We start from the raw sequence: 14,128 nt of genomic DNA on the forward strand, positions 1-14,128 counted from the left end.
CGCTAGTAGGAACCTTGGGAGCGTCAAAGCCCTAATCATGTTACATGGAAGAGCTGGATCTAACTTCTGTGATTTTTACGACCTGGACATGAGCGAGCAAGATACCTTGTCATTTCTTACAATACTTGATTCCGCAGTTAATACCCACCTTCGTTTCCGTTTCACATACCGTCGATTTGTTCTTTAGCTCCGGCTGCGTTGACACGATGTCGCGCAGGTTTTTGTTCCATGTATTTATTAGTACGGTGGGGCTGTTCTGAGAAAGAGGCCTCTTCCCTTTACTTTGGGCGTCAGGCTAGATTAACTTTTTGTCCTTGATAGGGAGAGAAAAAAATAATACGTGATCTTGAATTGTTTAAGTTTGGTGGTAGCCGAATTGGAAGCTCTTGCACATGTCACGGTTGATAACTTTCATCAGATTAGATCCTGGGATTCTGGTGCGCAGTCAGCCCTAGCTAAGTAGTCAGTATCCTTGAGTGTAGCGTAGCCCCCGTGTGCGTCGCTGTATTGCAGTGTAACTTTGAATACGAGATGCATCCCACAACGCGATTGTTTTGGAGAGCCGCGATTATGGTTCGCTGTTGGCTTTTGATGGCGGTCGAGATTTCTATTCAAGAGGATCGCCCGCGTACATCTCTGGTTTCTCATTTACCCCAATGGACAAAAATATATATATACGATACCACGCTCTACCTTTAGACATCGATTGTACAGGCCGGGACGCATGGTACTTCGACGTCTCCCTACTGTTTGTGTAGACATCATCGCTATTAATAATAATATTGCAATCGCCCAAGTTTAAGAGATAAGATAATTACTGTATAGTAGTGTATACTATATAGAGCGATCCATAGTCGTGTTTTCGTGATAGATATGCCCTCGAGGCGGTGAAGTCGCGGGCGGGGCAGCGCCAAGTACGAACTGCCGCCGATCGACGTCAAGGTCATTATTGGCAGCCAGAAGACGAGGCAGAAGCTCCATCACCACGGTTTCTACTAGAGTTCGTGGATCTATCTAGAGAGAGCCAGTGAACTCGTGAGTACTAGTGTCCCAGATCCCAGCTTACGTTTCTTACCCGCCTGGAACTTCATCAGGACTGACATTCGGGTCTCTTCCCAGTACGACCTCACTACCTACTAGCTACCCTGATAGTGGTCGTTCACCCTACAGCAGCGAACGACAACCGTCCCATTTTCGCATCCCCTGACCGGCCATTGCCACCATGTGTTATCGTATCACGAGGAGTTATACCTTGAGAACGTTTTGAGCTCTACCAAAATGGTGGACGCGAACGCGTCGATATCATCCCCCGCCTTTCGCAACTCATCGGCGCTTCCGTTGCAGAGCCAGTTGAGTGAACAGTTATGGCAACGGAAAGAACAAGGAGATGCGGCCACCCAGCCTGGCCAGAATGAAGAAAGCAGCAGTCATCTTGAACCTGCCCTGCGTCCTTCGACTATGTCTCGTTCCTTGTCAGATGCGGCCCAGAACACTGTCTCTGCTCAATCTGGACCCGCGGAGGTCTTTCGCACGACCAAGGACGATACCGCAGTACCGTCAAGCCCAGCGACACCACAAAAAGTGCATCCTTCCCGCCATGGACTCTCCCTCAATCTGCCTCCAAGGGCCTTTGCGAGTCCCGGGTCTGGTCCTGCAGTGAATCGCGGTCCGCTGTCACCGAAGCTGGACTCATCGCAAATATACGGCTCTCCCGCCTCGGTCTTACCCAGGCGGTCCAGAGGTCTCGACTTCTCGCGTGCCTGTACCAATCTTCACCACTCAACCCTCGCCGAGGCTTCTCCAGATTCATCCCCGACGATTGGTGGCCGAGGGATGACGATCCCGCAACGTCGTGGGACAGCGACATCAAGCGGCATGGGTGAGTTCTCGACGTCCGGTCCTGCAGATCGGACCGCCATCTCGAGTTCGGTCTCCAGTGTGAACATGCTCGACTCAGACACCACGAGTAGTGATGACGATGATGAAGAGCTGATGAATGGAGATCGAGATGAGATGATGATCACGGCGACCCCGCAGGCCAGCAAGACCGGCGGCGGTATTAATCCATTTGCGCCGAGTGCGATCCAGAGCCCTGGAAATGATTGGATGGGCGGTCCCCCAGCAACAGGAAGTGTCCTGAGTTTTCAGCGCGCCCGGCTGCGCAGCAGGAAGAGCAGACACAGTTCCAGTAGTGCTAGTGGAAACAGTTCCAAGCCCAGCCCTGGGCCGCTGTCGCCGCCTGTTATCAAGAGCATTGAGATGCCTAGCGGGGGATATTTCAGTCGGGATAGGTCTAAAAGTACCCTGCAGTCTAGGCGGGAGAGCCTGAGCCTTGGTACCCGCGATCTCTATCTCTCTGACCTCAGTGACGACGGGGAGGCTCGTACCACCAGGGGCAGTAGCCCAGCTGCGGCATCCAACGCCGAAGGCGGACCTCTGGGCGTCATTCGTCGAGCTGTGACTCGACGGGGAAATCTATTGGTAGGTGCTTACCATGTGTCTAATGCCCAGTTCAAAGCGAAGGAAATCAGTCTAACAGCAGATCGTATAGCCTAAAACAAAGACTTTCGCTAGGATCCGCGCTGCCCTCATGGAAGAAGGTGCCCCTATAGATAGTGAGGCGAAACGGGAGGCAGAGGTTATCCGTCAAGTACGCGAGAGTGATCCAGCCATATCAGAGACCTCTCCGGTCTTCCCGTCACTCGATTCTGCAGCGTTAGCCTTGGAAGCTGACGATGGACCGAATGCGTCTACGGATGGTGCTCAAGCAAGCAACAGCTTCAGCAACCACGCCCTGAAGAATTCAGGTGGTACAGAATTCTGGAATTCTTTTGACGAACGATATCGCACTCCGCCTCCACCCCTTCGCGCGCCAGGTCTCTCTGGGGAGGACATGACGATGGAGACACCGCCGTCCACGATTTTCGGATCAGCCTCAACGGACATCCCGAGGCTTCCCGAACGGCCACAATCAGGGTCTTCCAACGCCCAAGCTTCCCAGGCCTCTTTTGCTGAGCTTCCCCGCAAACGCAGGAGGGACGATGACTTAGATCCGAACTCGTTCAAACGGAGGGCAGTTTCTCCCGGGATGAGTGTTCAGAGCAGCCCGATCCTTCCCCAGTCACCGATGATCAAGGAGACCACGTTCTGGGGTCCGCCGCCAAAGTCATTACCTGGTGCTTTGGGAAGCGAAAATGGTAGCAACAGTAGCGGCCACAGTGGCCCTGTGAAGCGTGTTGGCCTGCAGGGAATGAACGAAACCAACGACGGGCTCATGAATATGAGCATCGAATGATGCCTGTTCTCTTCTATCAACCACTTTTTTCCACCTAATATTACCCTCGACGGTGTCCTCAATCGATGGCAACTACTAACAATACGCTTCTTGACCCAAGGTTTACAGTACATAGATACTTATTGTTCTGTCCTTCACTCGTTTGGATATTACAGCATGGCGGGGAGTTGGAGGAGTTCACATTATTTCTAGCAATCATTAATACTAGCGAACCTCATATCCTCATTTGCAGTCCGTATTGTTGTTAAGTCGAGTAGGCGTGCTCTTTGGACTGGCTGGCATATTAGGTATATAATAGACCCTTAAGCTTCCACGTTGCGTCGGTCGCGCTAGGTAACTTCAGTAGAGCTCCGCTTTCCGCTGTTGACACCGGCCAAGTGCTGCACCTACACCGTATCCTGAATCTCCCCGCAGCCCAAGCCTGCCGCGCTCTTTTCCTTGGTATCTGCTGGACAGGTCTTGATATTCTGCGATTTCCCACATCATCCCTCTCATTGACGACTATAGTGCGACTGTTGCGCCGTCATGTCCTCAGCTGTCGACATCGCATCGTCGTTCATTGAGGGCGCCCCGCCGGGCGAGGTGCGTCTATATGAGCTCCCCCGCTATTCTGTTACAGAATCTATCTTTTCCCAATATACTGACGTACTCTCAAGCTCTCTGATGTTGTTGCCGGTAGGACATCCCGCCCCTCAGAGCATTGTCCCGCTCTGCGAACTCTTCCTCCGACCACATACCAGACCCATCCCCGCAGAAGAGCACTAGCTGATGCGTCACCGTTTGAACAGATATCAGGGCCCTCACATCGGATGGACCAGACGTTATTCCCTCTCTGGCCCCAGCATTTGAGAGGTACAATGAGGCACAGCTGGCGACAGTGAAGCTGCCGGGGTCAAGCCAGGAGGTGCGTTGCGGATAGGTGGACATATGCCGGCCAGGAATGCTGATGAATTAATTGCGAGACAGGTCATCGTCAGTGAATTTAACAAATTGGATGGAAACCGTTACTACGACGTGGAGAGCTCGACATCGTTTGAATTCGACCATGTCACACAGGTATGTCCGGGCCCGGCTGCAAGGGAGTCTGAGAGATTGCAGCGCTCGACTACGGCTAATAACCATATTTCTGAAAACAGACCGCATCCAACACCCAATCCACGCCTTTAGAGTCGCAAAATGAGGACCTAATGTGAGAATCTTTCGGGGGCCTCGATACCACTCGGGAGGCAGGACAACCGCTGACATCGTTTGCTACAGTAAATCCCTTATCAAGTCTCTGGGTACCCATGCCCGCGAACACTACCCTAGCTGTTCATACGGTGTATACCCGATTGAGAATGACACCGCCGTTGCCATCGTGCTGGTCGCCAACAAATACTCCCCCAACAATTTCTGGTGCGTTTTTATATCTCCCATGGGGTGCATGCAACTCGAGGTGCGCAATTTGTCAATGATCCTAATCATTCTATGTAGGAACGGACGCTTCCGCGCCATCTACCAGCTTCCCGTGTCCTCATCCTCGACCGTGAGTGGAAAGATTCACGTCGATGTCCACTACTACGAGGATGGTAACGTCTCTCTGAGCACCACCAAGCCCATTTCAATAGCTATTCCATCTGTCTCCGCGGAGACAATCATCTCGCGCATTGCGACCGCTGAACGTGACTACCAGGAGGAATTGAACCGGGCGTTCAGCCGTATGGCCGAGGGGGCCTTCAAGGGACTTCGGCGGCAGTTGCCCATCACCCGACAGAAGGTGGAGTGGGAGAAAGTTGGAGGATACCGATTGGGACAGGATATCTCCGGTGGAAAGGGACGATAGGCACGGCATTGTTAACACAACCTGCCATTTTAGATTCCATGGTGTTTTGCCTTTGTGTGTGTTGACCTATAAGCGATGCCGCTGCCCGCCGTACACTGAGAGAGATGACTATTCCAGGGCAGTCATGAGCCGTTCTTTGTACTGTACATGATTCTCGCCCGGCAATAGCCCTCTCGTGGAAATAAATTAGCGAGTTTATTGACTTCTGAAAGCGAAATGCATCATCAGAGGAGACAAAATGTCCGTAAGTAGTCTGATGTGCTATTTCATGCCATTGTCTGGTAGGTGACATTATCCCTTGGCACCACCGCGATAGTATAGTAATTGAATTTCCATTGACCCTCGACCCGGTACTTGCGCAGGAGTATCTTAAGAACACAACAATGAAATAATCATGGCGTGCAGGTCAGTCAAGAGGACGGGCGGGACATTTGTTAACTAGGTAACTAGTTACTGTAACTAACCAGTTAGTGAGGATCTGAGATCGCTACCTAAGGTACCTGAGACTAGACACCGAGGACTTCCGTACGATCAATGTAATACTGCATATAGATTCCCCTCGTCGCTTCCGCTTCGATACAGATCCATTCATGACCTTCCCCTAGCTATTTTTCAAGACCGTTGCTTGTATTTGAATCTCTTTTCTTGGAGTGATGGCCGCATCTACCAATATCGTTTCCGAGAAGAGTAAGCAGACTCACAGTCAGAGCCAGCATGAGAAGACAACGACCACCAATCAACCGGCGCCATCCTCTTCTCCGGGGAGGACCGTAAAACAGTTCGCCAATTTCACGAACCACGGGATTGGGTTGGAAAAGACGCTCCGACTGGTACAGGCTCTCGCGCAAGTGGGTGCGGAGGTGCTGGTTGATACAGACGAGGAGTTGGCGAAACGGTGTGCCATAGCCAAGGGGCAGCTTGCTCTGTGTGAGTAGTATATTCTGTCTAGGACTTGTTTCCTGCGTCACATACTGGGTAGTATGTCGACGATACATTATCGATCGTTTGCTGACATCTGCAGCACGACGATATTTCCGATTCTTCAAGTTTTTCGAGTGCTTCGAGCGAGTGACCGCCCTGCTTTCAACGACGGGCCAGAATGATTCGATTCACACGACGTTGGAGTTGGGCAAATGGAGCTGCTTGGGAATCTATCTGGTGATGGAGGATTTGACCATTGTAAGATCTCTTTTTTATTGTTTTACTTTCTGCCGCATTTCCGCGCGATCTGTAGGCTGTTTGCCTGCGGGGATGGATACGGATATGGCCCAGATGTGTAGTTATCTATGTTTGCTTACAGAATCTGTGGTCAGCTGGATGCGATGGGTGTGTATTCGACCAGCTGGAGCGACTGGGTGCTGCTGGAGGCGCACAAATTCTGGTTCTGCGCGCTGTCCCTGTCGCTATTAGGCTCGCTCTGGATGCTGCTTGTTGCAGACAAGAAGGCCTCGGCGTCCAAGTCTTCTCCCTGGTTGAAGCGGATAATTATTGATGGATGTGATCTGCTAATCCCAGGGTCAATGGTGGGCTGGATTGCGGTGAGTCCGCTGGTTGTGGCGATGAGTATGGTGGCGAGTACATTGCTAGCGGCGCAGGATATCTGGACGCAGGCGCAGGTTGGGGTGCGGCAGTGAGTGTTGTGAAACCGTTGTCCCCAACTTTTTTGTCTGCCGTATTTCATTGCGCTTTAGATCTTTAGCTGTTCCATCCGGGTTTGCCTGGATAACGATATAAGAACCAATATTCCTCGTGGTCGGCATTTCCTGCCGAAGTAGAGACAATGTCTTTCACAAAGGCCAGCATCCCATTGGGGAGAAGGCATTCTGAGTGTCCGCTAACTAGTTAGTGGATTTCCTTAGTGGATGGCTTCAATCTTGTCTTGTCTTCTCTGACAGGTTGTTGATCATCCGTCGGCCACGGTTTCCGATTCCCCCATGTTAGATACCTAGCAGGTGGAATAAGTAATACCATGAAGGCCCCCGGCGGATGCTTCGGTTCTTCAGCATTATTTATCATTACTCCATGGATAGTCAATATTGATTTCGTACAGATCTCCCCGTGAGGGTGCCGTGACCCTCAAACAGGCTATTTTTGTCATCTTCAGACCGGTCGTTTCTCGGAACTAGGCTGACAGGAGAAGATATCCGTCACGGCTAAATGCAGCCATAATGATTGCCGGAGCCAAGCGTAGAGTATGCTTTAGAGTGCAGCCTGGGCATCCGCCGTTCCTGGTATTCAAAAGAAGGGTAAATAGAAGATCCGATCGCGGAGGTTGCATATATATAAGATATCTTAGGTAGGGATCAAGGAGTTCTCTCATCCAGCTCCGAGCAACGAAAGATAGGCCATCTGGAGAGGAATCGTGGAAAGATATGCTCTCTGTCTCTCTGCTCTTGTCTTCGTTCGTCTGTAAAACGGATATTCCTCTGCTGAGAAAAGGTCCGTCGCGATTAATTGCTTCGTAAAAACCCCGCAGTCGTGGAGGGGGAGAATCCAGACCCTCAGGTGGTTCCGAAGTCGTTTCTCACCGGCTTCAACGTCTTCGAAGCCAAGCGACTCTGCGGGCGTGTTTGGCTAACTCTAGACCCCTGATGGGCCGTACCCAGCACGTCGGTGGCGTTTGCCGACCGAATTGATGTGGGCAAAGCAGGATTTCTTATCGAAGAAGGATAATAATAATGGAGCTCAGTGGGAAAAAAAGTTAGACGTTTCGGGTTCGACGATGTATAGTTGGTAGTTACATAGTGACCTGGGGCAACTGGCTGGACAGCATTCTAGACCTTCCTCTCAGCCATCACAGCCATCAGTCCTCACCTCTGCCTTTTGCCATTCCTTACTGCTGCTTCTCCTCCTATCAGACGATTATCTAGACCTCTACAAACCGTATGCTGTAGTCGGTGCCGTACGGCGGATGGCGATGACCTCTCTACCGCTGCGATCCAAGGCGGACGAGGAGGCGCGCCTCCGCAATCAACCTACCACGAGCAACACCGCTGCTGCTCCTCATTTGAATCTCCCTCTCGTGTTGACCCCGGAGTCAGAAGAGGGAAGAGAACTCCATACCGATGATGATGAGCAACAACAAAAATCAGAAAAAAAGGCACACGCATCCGCAAAGGCCACGGACGAGACGACATCCACAGAAGACGATGGACCCTGGGCGCGCATCTTCGTCCGCACGCCAATCCCAACACTCGTTCTCGACGCAGACCTGGACATCATCCAGGTATCCGACAGCTTCCTGGCGCTGTCAGGACATACTCGGGAAGAATGTCGGGGACGGAGCGTATTCGAGCTGACCAGCATCGGCATCCCCGCGGTCGGTCCCGCTGCCTACCGCAACACCATCTCGACAGCTATCGCCATCCGCGCTCCCCAGGTGATTGTGGACGTCGAATGGGCCGGTCACAGCCTCAGCAATCTACGGGTGACCCCCGTCCATGAGGGGGACAGGCTCTGCAACATCCTGATCGAGGTCCTCGACATCACAGAGATGGTGCCGCGACGGAGGCCTGGCCGGGAACAGCTCTACGTGAACGAGACCTACCGCATTCTTATCGATACCGTCAAGGACTATGCTATCTTCATGCTCGACACTGAGGGCTACGTGCTGACCTGGAACGCGGGCACCTCCATCCTCAAGGGATACAGCGCAGAAGACATCATCGGCCAGCACTTCTCCGTCTTCTACGGCCAGGAAGACCGAATCGCCGAGAAACCCAGGAAGGAGCTGGAGATCTGCAAGCGGGATGGCAAGGTCGAGGATGAAGGCTGGCGATACCGTAAAGATGGAACCCGTTTTTGGGCCAATGTCATGATCTTCCCCGTTCACCAGTGTGGCCGCCATGTCGGTTTCGCCAAAGTCACCCGCGACTTGACCCCCCGGAAGGCAGCAGAGGCACGCCTGATCACCGCCTACGAAGAGTCGTCTAATATGAAGACAGAATTTCTAGCCAACATGAGCCATGAGATCCGGACGCCGATGCATGGCATGCTGCTCGCCCTCACCCTCCTCTCCGGCACCGAGCTCTCCGAAAATCAGAGAGAGTACGTCTCCATCATTGAAGAATCGGGCTCTATCCTGCTGCAGGTCATCAACGATGTGCTCGATTATTCAAAGCTGTCATCGGGCTCCTTCTCGATCAACGCAGATGTCCTCAGTGTCGAGGATGTGGTGGGATCGGTTGTGCGCAACTGCAGGTCCGCCCTGAAGCCGGGCGTTCAGCTAGAAACTATCATTCAACCTAATCTCCCGAAACATCTCCGCGGTGATCCCCTGCGTTTCCGCCAGATCGTCCAGAACCTTGTTGCCAATGCTGTCAAGTTCACTGAGCAGGGATATGTCCGCGTTCATGTCAGTTTCACCGAGGAATCGAAGGGTGACGGCTACATCGTCCGCTGCGAGGTAGTAGACAGCGGTATCGGTGTTCCTGAAGATGCCGTGAGCACCCTGTTTACCCCCTTTATGCGCTTTGCAAATACGACCCAGCAGCGCTATCAGGGCACCGGGCTAGGTCTCTCCATCTGCAAGAGTCTGGCGGAACTCATGGATGGCTCTGTGGGCTTTGTTTCGAACCCGGAGGGTCAGGGAAGTGTCTTCTGGCTGTCACTGCGACTAGAAACGCTGGAGACCAGCCAGTCGGACAAGCCGCAGCGCATGAATACCCCATCTCCAGACCCAAGCAGTGCCATCCGGGACGTAGCCCCCCGCAAGCAGCTGCTGCTAGTGGAGGACAACACTGTCAACCAGACCATCATGCTGAAGCTGTTGAAGACTCTAGGATTCGAGCGGGTTGATGCGGCGTGGGATGGCGCAGAGGCTGTCTCACTGGTCCGGCAGAAACCCCTGTCCTATCACGCCATCCTTATGGACATCAATATGCCGGTCATGGATGGCATGCAAGCCACGCAGGAGATTCGAAAGATGAAGTCGGACATTCCAATAATTGCCATGACCGGGAACGCACTCAAAGGCGACGAGGAGACATATCTGGCTAAGGGGATGAACGATTACATCGCTAAACCCGTTAATCGGCAACATTTGATCAGAATTCTTTTAAGGTGGCTGGAATGACGGGTTGCTTTCAGGTAGCTTCAGTGTCTTCTCGACACTCTTCTTGCAGCATTTCTTTTTTCCCCCAGATTATGCAAGCGTGTCCGCAGTGGACCGCCGATTATGTTATATGCCAATTTCCCGGTCATCAGCTATTTAGCTGTTCTTTTGTCAACGCCACTGTTGACCTGATGACGGAGCGGTATGTCGCTTCGTTTCAAGCGTCATGGCGGAGGTCTCTTTTCTACCTGGCTCCCTTTTCCTTCGTCTGCTGCATTGACTCGTGGAGACACCCATACAGTGGTTTGTCATCCCATTCTGCACGAATACAATTAGGACATAGGTTTTATTCGGAGTTTGTTGGTTGCATCTGACGGGCGCTTTTTCGTAATGTCTGACGTGACGCTCCCGGTGGTTTCATGAAGTCATGTGTTATGTACAGTACTGGTTTTCTCAAGTGTTGATATCACCTACGTTGGCCTCTTGAACTGGACCAATGCCATATCCGGATTATTTTCATCTTTATACTTTCCATACGAGGTTTATCTCTTTCAAAACTGCTATATATTGTACATCTGGTCCTTATCAATATGGATATCTGTTCATAACGTATAAGGTATAGATTCCTTAGTATATAAAGTAACTCCTAGCTCAAGAGACACAGACGTATGACGAAGAAGAAATGAAACTTCCTACTTGCTGTACTTGGTGACAAAAGAGATCAATGCATTGTCGACTTCCTTAGGGTGGGATGCACTCAGGAAGTGAGCGCCGCCTTCGATGGTCACCAGCTGTGCGTCGGGGGAGTTCTTGAACAACTTGATCTCGTGCTGGGCGTTGGCTACGGAATACACAGCATCCTTGGTACCCTGCGGTTATCTTAGCGTCAGCACTCTTATCGCTGGACTAAGCAGGGATTGCAGCAGCAACAACCCCCAATAAGGCCAATACTCACATGCAGCCACATCACCGGGCATCGCACATCCCACACACGAGAATGCAGCCCATCGCGCTCCGAAAGGTTGATTGCAGCCATGCGGATTCTTCTGCGGCCGTCGTCGCCACGGTAGTTCTCTCGAATCCTGTTGCGCCAGTACTCGCGTGTCTCCTTGGGACAGTCCTTGTTGAAACCAATGTCGACCAGGAAGTCGCAGTATTCAAGGTGCGGCTCGAAATCCGGGGTCGACTCGTTGGTCGTCCAACGCTCGATGTTTGGACGGAGATCACCGGGGCCGTCCCAGCACTTGAGCTGGCGGGTGCGTTCGGATTCATAATCCAGAGAGGTTCCCAGGGGGATGATACCGGCGATCTGTACATTCGTCTCAGCAAGGGCTGTTCTAGAATAATGCGAATAAACTGTATACCTTCTCCGGCCTTAGCAGTGCCATCCGCACCGTGATCCAGCCACCCTGACTCGTGCCCAGCACGAAAGCCTTGTCGATACCAAGGGCGTCCAGCACCTGCAAGTTCATCTCGGCCGTGTCCCAATAAGTCCAGTTCTCACGCTTGGTGCGAGTCTGGCCGTGGCCTAGCAGCTCAATAGCCAACAGGTTCATGGTGTCGGTCAATTCCTTGTTGCCATACTGTTCGCGGTAGAGCTCTGAGTCAGTCGTGAACGAATTCACCAGCACCAGAGTTGGCTTCTTTGGGTCATATGGGTAGGGCATCTGGTAGGAGGCATCGATGCCCCCAAGATGGGGGACGTGGACGATCTTGGTGTTCGGCATGGTCAATTACGACAACGAATTGGGGTATATAGGGTAGTCTTCGAGAGGATTAATATGTCCGGTTACTCAAGTAAGACTGGCAAACAGGCCCGTCCGTGGTCATTATATAGCTCCCACTTGGGGGCCCTCCTGGGATCGGGTGGGAGGACCGAGGACTTCTGAACGAGTATTATTAACTCGCATTGCTGTCCGGTGTCCGCACACCCAAGTAACGAGCTTCCATTGGGAGGATCATCTACCTACCCCGCTCGTTCTGGGTCATGCCCCTCGTGCTGTGGATATATGTACATGATGTAACTGGGTTCCGCCGGTACCGGGGATGAAGATGATAAATTCTCCAAATTCTCCAGAGAAAATCTTCAAGATTACTGACTAATCAACCAGCAACCCCGGAGATTATTCCCGAAAGTCTGGGGAGCGTAAGACCTATCTGGATCCATATCGAGGACGACGAGATGACGAACGGTCGGGTTTCCGAGCTTTCAACAAGGATTCTGGACGGATCCGACACCAGGGAGTGCCAGGTTCGGATCGAGATGACAGAGTGCGGGGTAGCTAGGTAGCTGGGTTGGTTATGTTAGTTTTTTCTCCTCATTCTTGATAAGCTTAATTGTTGATGTTTGACCCTTTCATTCGCAGATGTGCCGTTTCCAGCGCAGTGGTTACCTCGGGAAATAGTTTTATTATTGTCGGCGACTCGATCCGCCGGCCCGGATGCCGATATTGGGAGCATCTATTATTAATCCTTCTTGATCGTCCTCATTTTCGTTATTATTATTGCTGTTGTTTTTTCAGCGGACTGCTGCTGTTTATCTCACTGAAGGTCCTCAATAACGGCGGTCCATATATTAACCCACCCTAGATAATTCTCTTCCGACCGATGAGACGGACCTCTTGATCTCCAGCAGCCTGCTTCTCCTGTATGTTCTGATCCTAGTAGACAGGGGGGTAAAGGAGGGAAGTTCTTGTGGGGTCAAAGAGGAGAAAGGAGCGTATCGCAAACGGCTGAAACTTGACAACAACCATGCAGGATCATGCAAGGCAGACCAGACCATACATCAAGAATGTTTGAACATGACAGGGTGCAGTAATAATCAGTTGCAATTAAAGCAGGGAAATGATGGATTATGGTTTTAACATTATTACTATGGAAAAAGGATGCTACAGTGGGAGAGTCGAGCTTCACGCACAACTAGTGTTTACACGTCATCTAAGCCCTTCGAGCGCGATTGTTCGACTATTCTGTAAATAATTGTTCGATAGAACGCTATATGGTTTGCTGTGGCTGTCTGAGTGTAGAACTGTCTGCACACAGCTTATTGCTCTGCCCCGTCATCATGGTCCCTTCCGAATAGATCGACTAACTACATGATAGATCCTTGACCGCATCGTATATGGCGCCGCTGTCAACCACCATCAACTATATTTACATAATGCCAAGAGCAGCACGAAGCATACTCATAGACAACAGTATTATTTTGTTGCCGGCTTTCGTATCTGTGATTAAAACGAGGTTAGCTGTTTCGGCTCTACTTGTGGGGTTCTGCGCTGCCCCCTTGCGTCGTCACTTTTGTTAGAATACGTTCAATATGCCCCCTATCATTTTTCGTGCCTGATGCACATGCATATGCATCTATATATATGTCTATATATAGAACGTATTCAGAGTCACAAATTATATTTTATGCCGACAATAACAGTCATACATAAGTTGTCAGGTTGCATCTGAAGACTGATATCGCGTCCTCTTATCGATCGCTACTTTATCTACTGAGGAATTGTATTTCGGTGCCCCTAGGGGCTCCAGTAGTGGTCGCCCGCGCCAGCAGCCAGCTTAGTCAGCAGAGTAGTGGCCAGATAGTTCAGCTCGATTGAGCTCCTAGATAGTTGCACAATCAAGCATCTTCATCTCCTAGCTTCGCGTGCCCGAGATTGTACGCCCCATATTGTGGAGTCCTGTGCTAAATGCATGACAGGAGACCTAGATAACGGGTCTACTTATGATGATCAACATAAGTACCACTGGTCCAGGCCAAATGGGGCTCTGTGATTTCCACTTGTCAGTGTTATCTCAGTTTATAGAACGAGTACCCCCTAGTTATCAAGATGTTACATGCTAGACGATACTGAGTGACATTGAAATTTTTGAATAGACATCTTGTATTAAGACACAAAAACTATGTTTCCATTTCAGGTCCTCCGGATACAAATGTACGACATAGCTTCGAAGT

General features: G+C 51.2%; 5 protein-coding genes across 5 annotated transcripts; 4 read left to right on the forward strand and 1 right to left on the reverse strand.

Annotated features, from left to right (window-relative positions):
- Positions 1-941: 941 nt before the first annotated feature.
- Positions 942-3,651, forward strand: C8Q69DRAFT_483617 (hypothetical protein). The gene is made up of 3 exons (XM_028631726.1): positions 942-1,035; positions 1,120-2,481; positions 2,552-3,651. The coding sequence occupies exons 2-3, from the start codon at positions 1,279-1,281 to the stop codon at positions 3,293-3,295; spliced, it is 1,947 nt and encodes a 648-aa protein (XP_028480888.1). The 5' UTR covers positions 942-1,035; positions 1,120-1,278; the 3' UTR covers positions 3,296-3,651.
- Positions 3,531-5,574, forward strand: C8Q69DRAFT_193520 (F-actin-capping protein subunit alpha). Its single transcript, XM_028626005.1, has 8 exons — positions 3,531-3,751; positions 3,803-3,877; positions 3,952-3,970; positions 4,084-4,199; positions 4,262-4,351; positions 4,432-4,484; positions 4,553-4,690; positions 4,769-5,574. Exons 2-8 carry the CDS (start codon positions 3,821-3,823, stop codon positions 5,115-5,117), a joined length of 822 nt encoding a protein of 273 aa, XP_028480889.1. The 5' UTR covers positions 3,531-3,751; positions 3,803-3,820; the 3' UTR covers positions 5,118-5,574.
- Positions 5,575-5,770: 196 nt separating this feature from the next.
- C8Q69DRAFT_410101 (peroxisomal biogenesis factor 11-domain-containing protein) lies at positions 5,771-6,751 on the forward strand (the record flags this gene model as incomplete). Its single annotated transcript, XM_028628280.1, has 3 exons — positions 5,771-6,044; positions 6,139-6,347; positions 6,431-6,751. 3 exons carry the CDS (start codon positions 5,771-5,773, stop codon positions 6,749-6,751), a joined length of 804 nt encoding a protein of 267 aa, XP_028480890.1.
- Positions 6,752-7,733: 982 nt separating this feature from the next.
- C8Q69DRAFT_193499 (putative two-component histidine kinase Fos-1) lies at positions 7,734-10,658 on the forward strand. The gene has a single exon (XM_028626004.1). It carries the CDS (start codon positions 8,029-8,031, stop codon positions 10,189-10,191), a length of 2,163 nt encoding a protein of 720 aa, XP_028480891.1. The 5' UTR covers positions 7,734-8,028; the 3' UTR covers positions 10,192-10,658.
- Positions 10,659-10,862: 204 nt separating this feature from the next.
- Positions 10,863-11,897, reverse strand: C8Q69DRAFT_448724 (Alpha/Beta hydrolase protein; the record flags this gene model as incomplete). Its single annotated transcript, XM_028629306.1, has 3 exons — positions 10,863-11,039; positions 11,126-11,479; positions 11,535-11,897. The coding sequence occupies 3 exons, from the start codon at positions 11,895-11,897 to the stop codon at positions 10,863-10,865; spliced, it is 894 nt and encodes a 297-aa protein (XP_028480892.1).
- Positions 11,898-14,128: the final 2,231 nt, after the last annotated feature.

This window comes from Paecilomyces variotii (assembly GCF_004022145.1).
Source record: "Paecilomyces variotii strain CBS 101075 chromosome Unknown C8Q69scaffold_24, whole genome shotgun sequence".
NCBI lineage: Eukaryota > Fungi > Ascomycota > Eurotiomycetes > Eurotiales > Thermoascaceae > Paecilomyces > Paecilomyces variotii.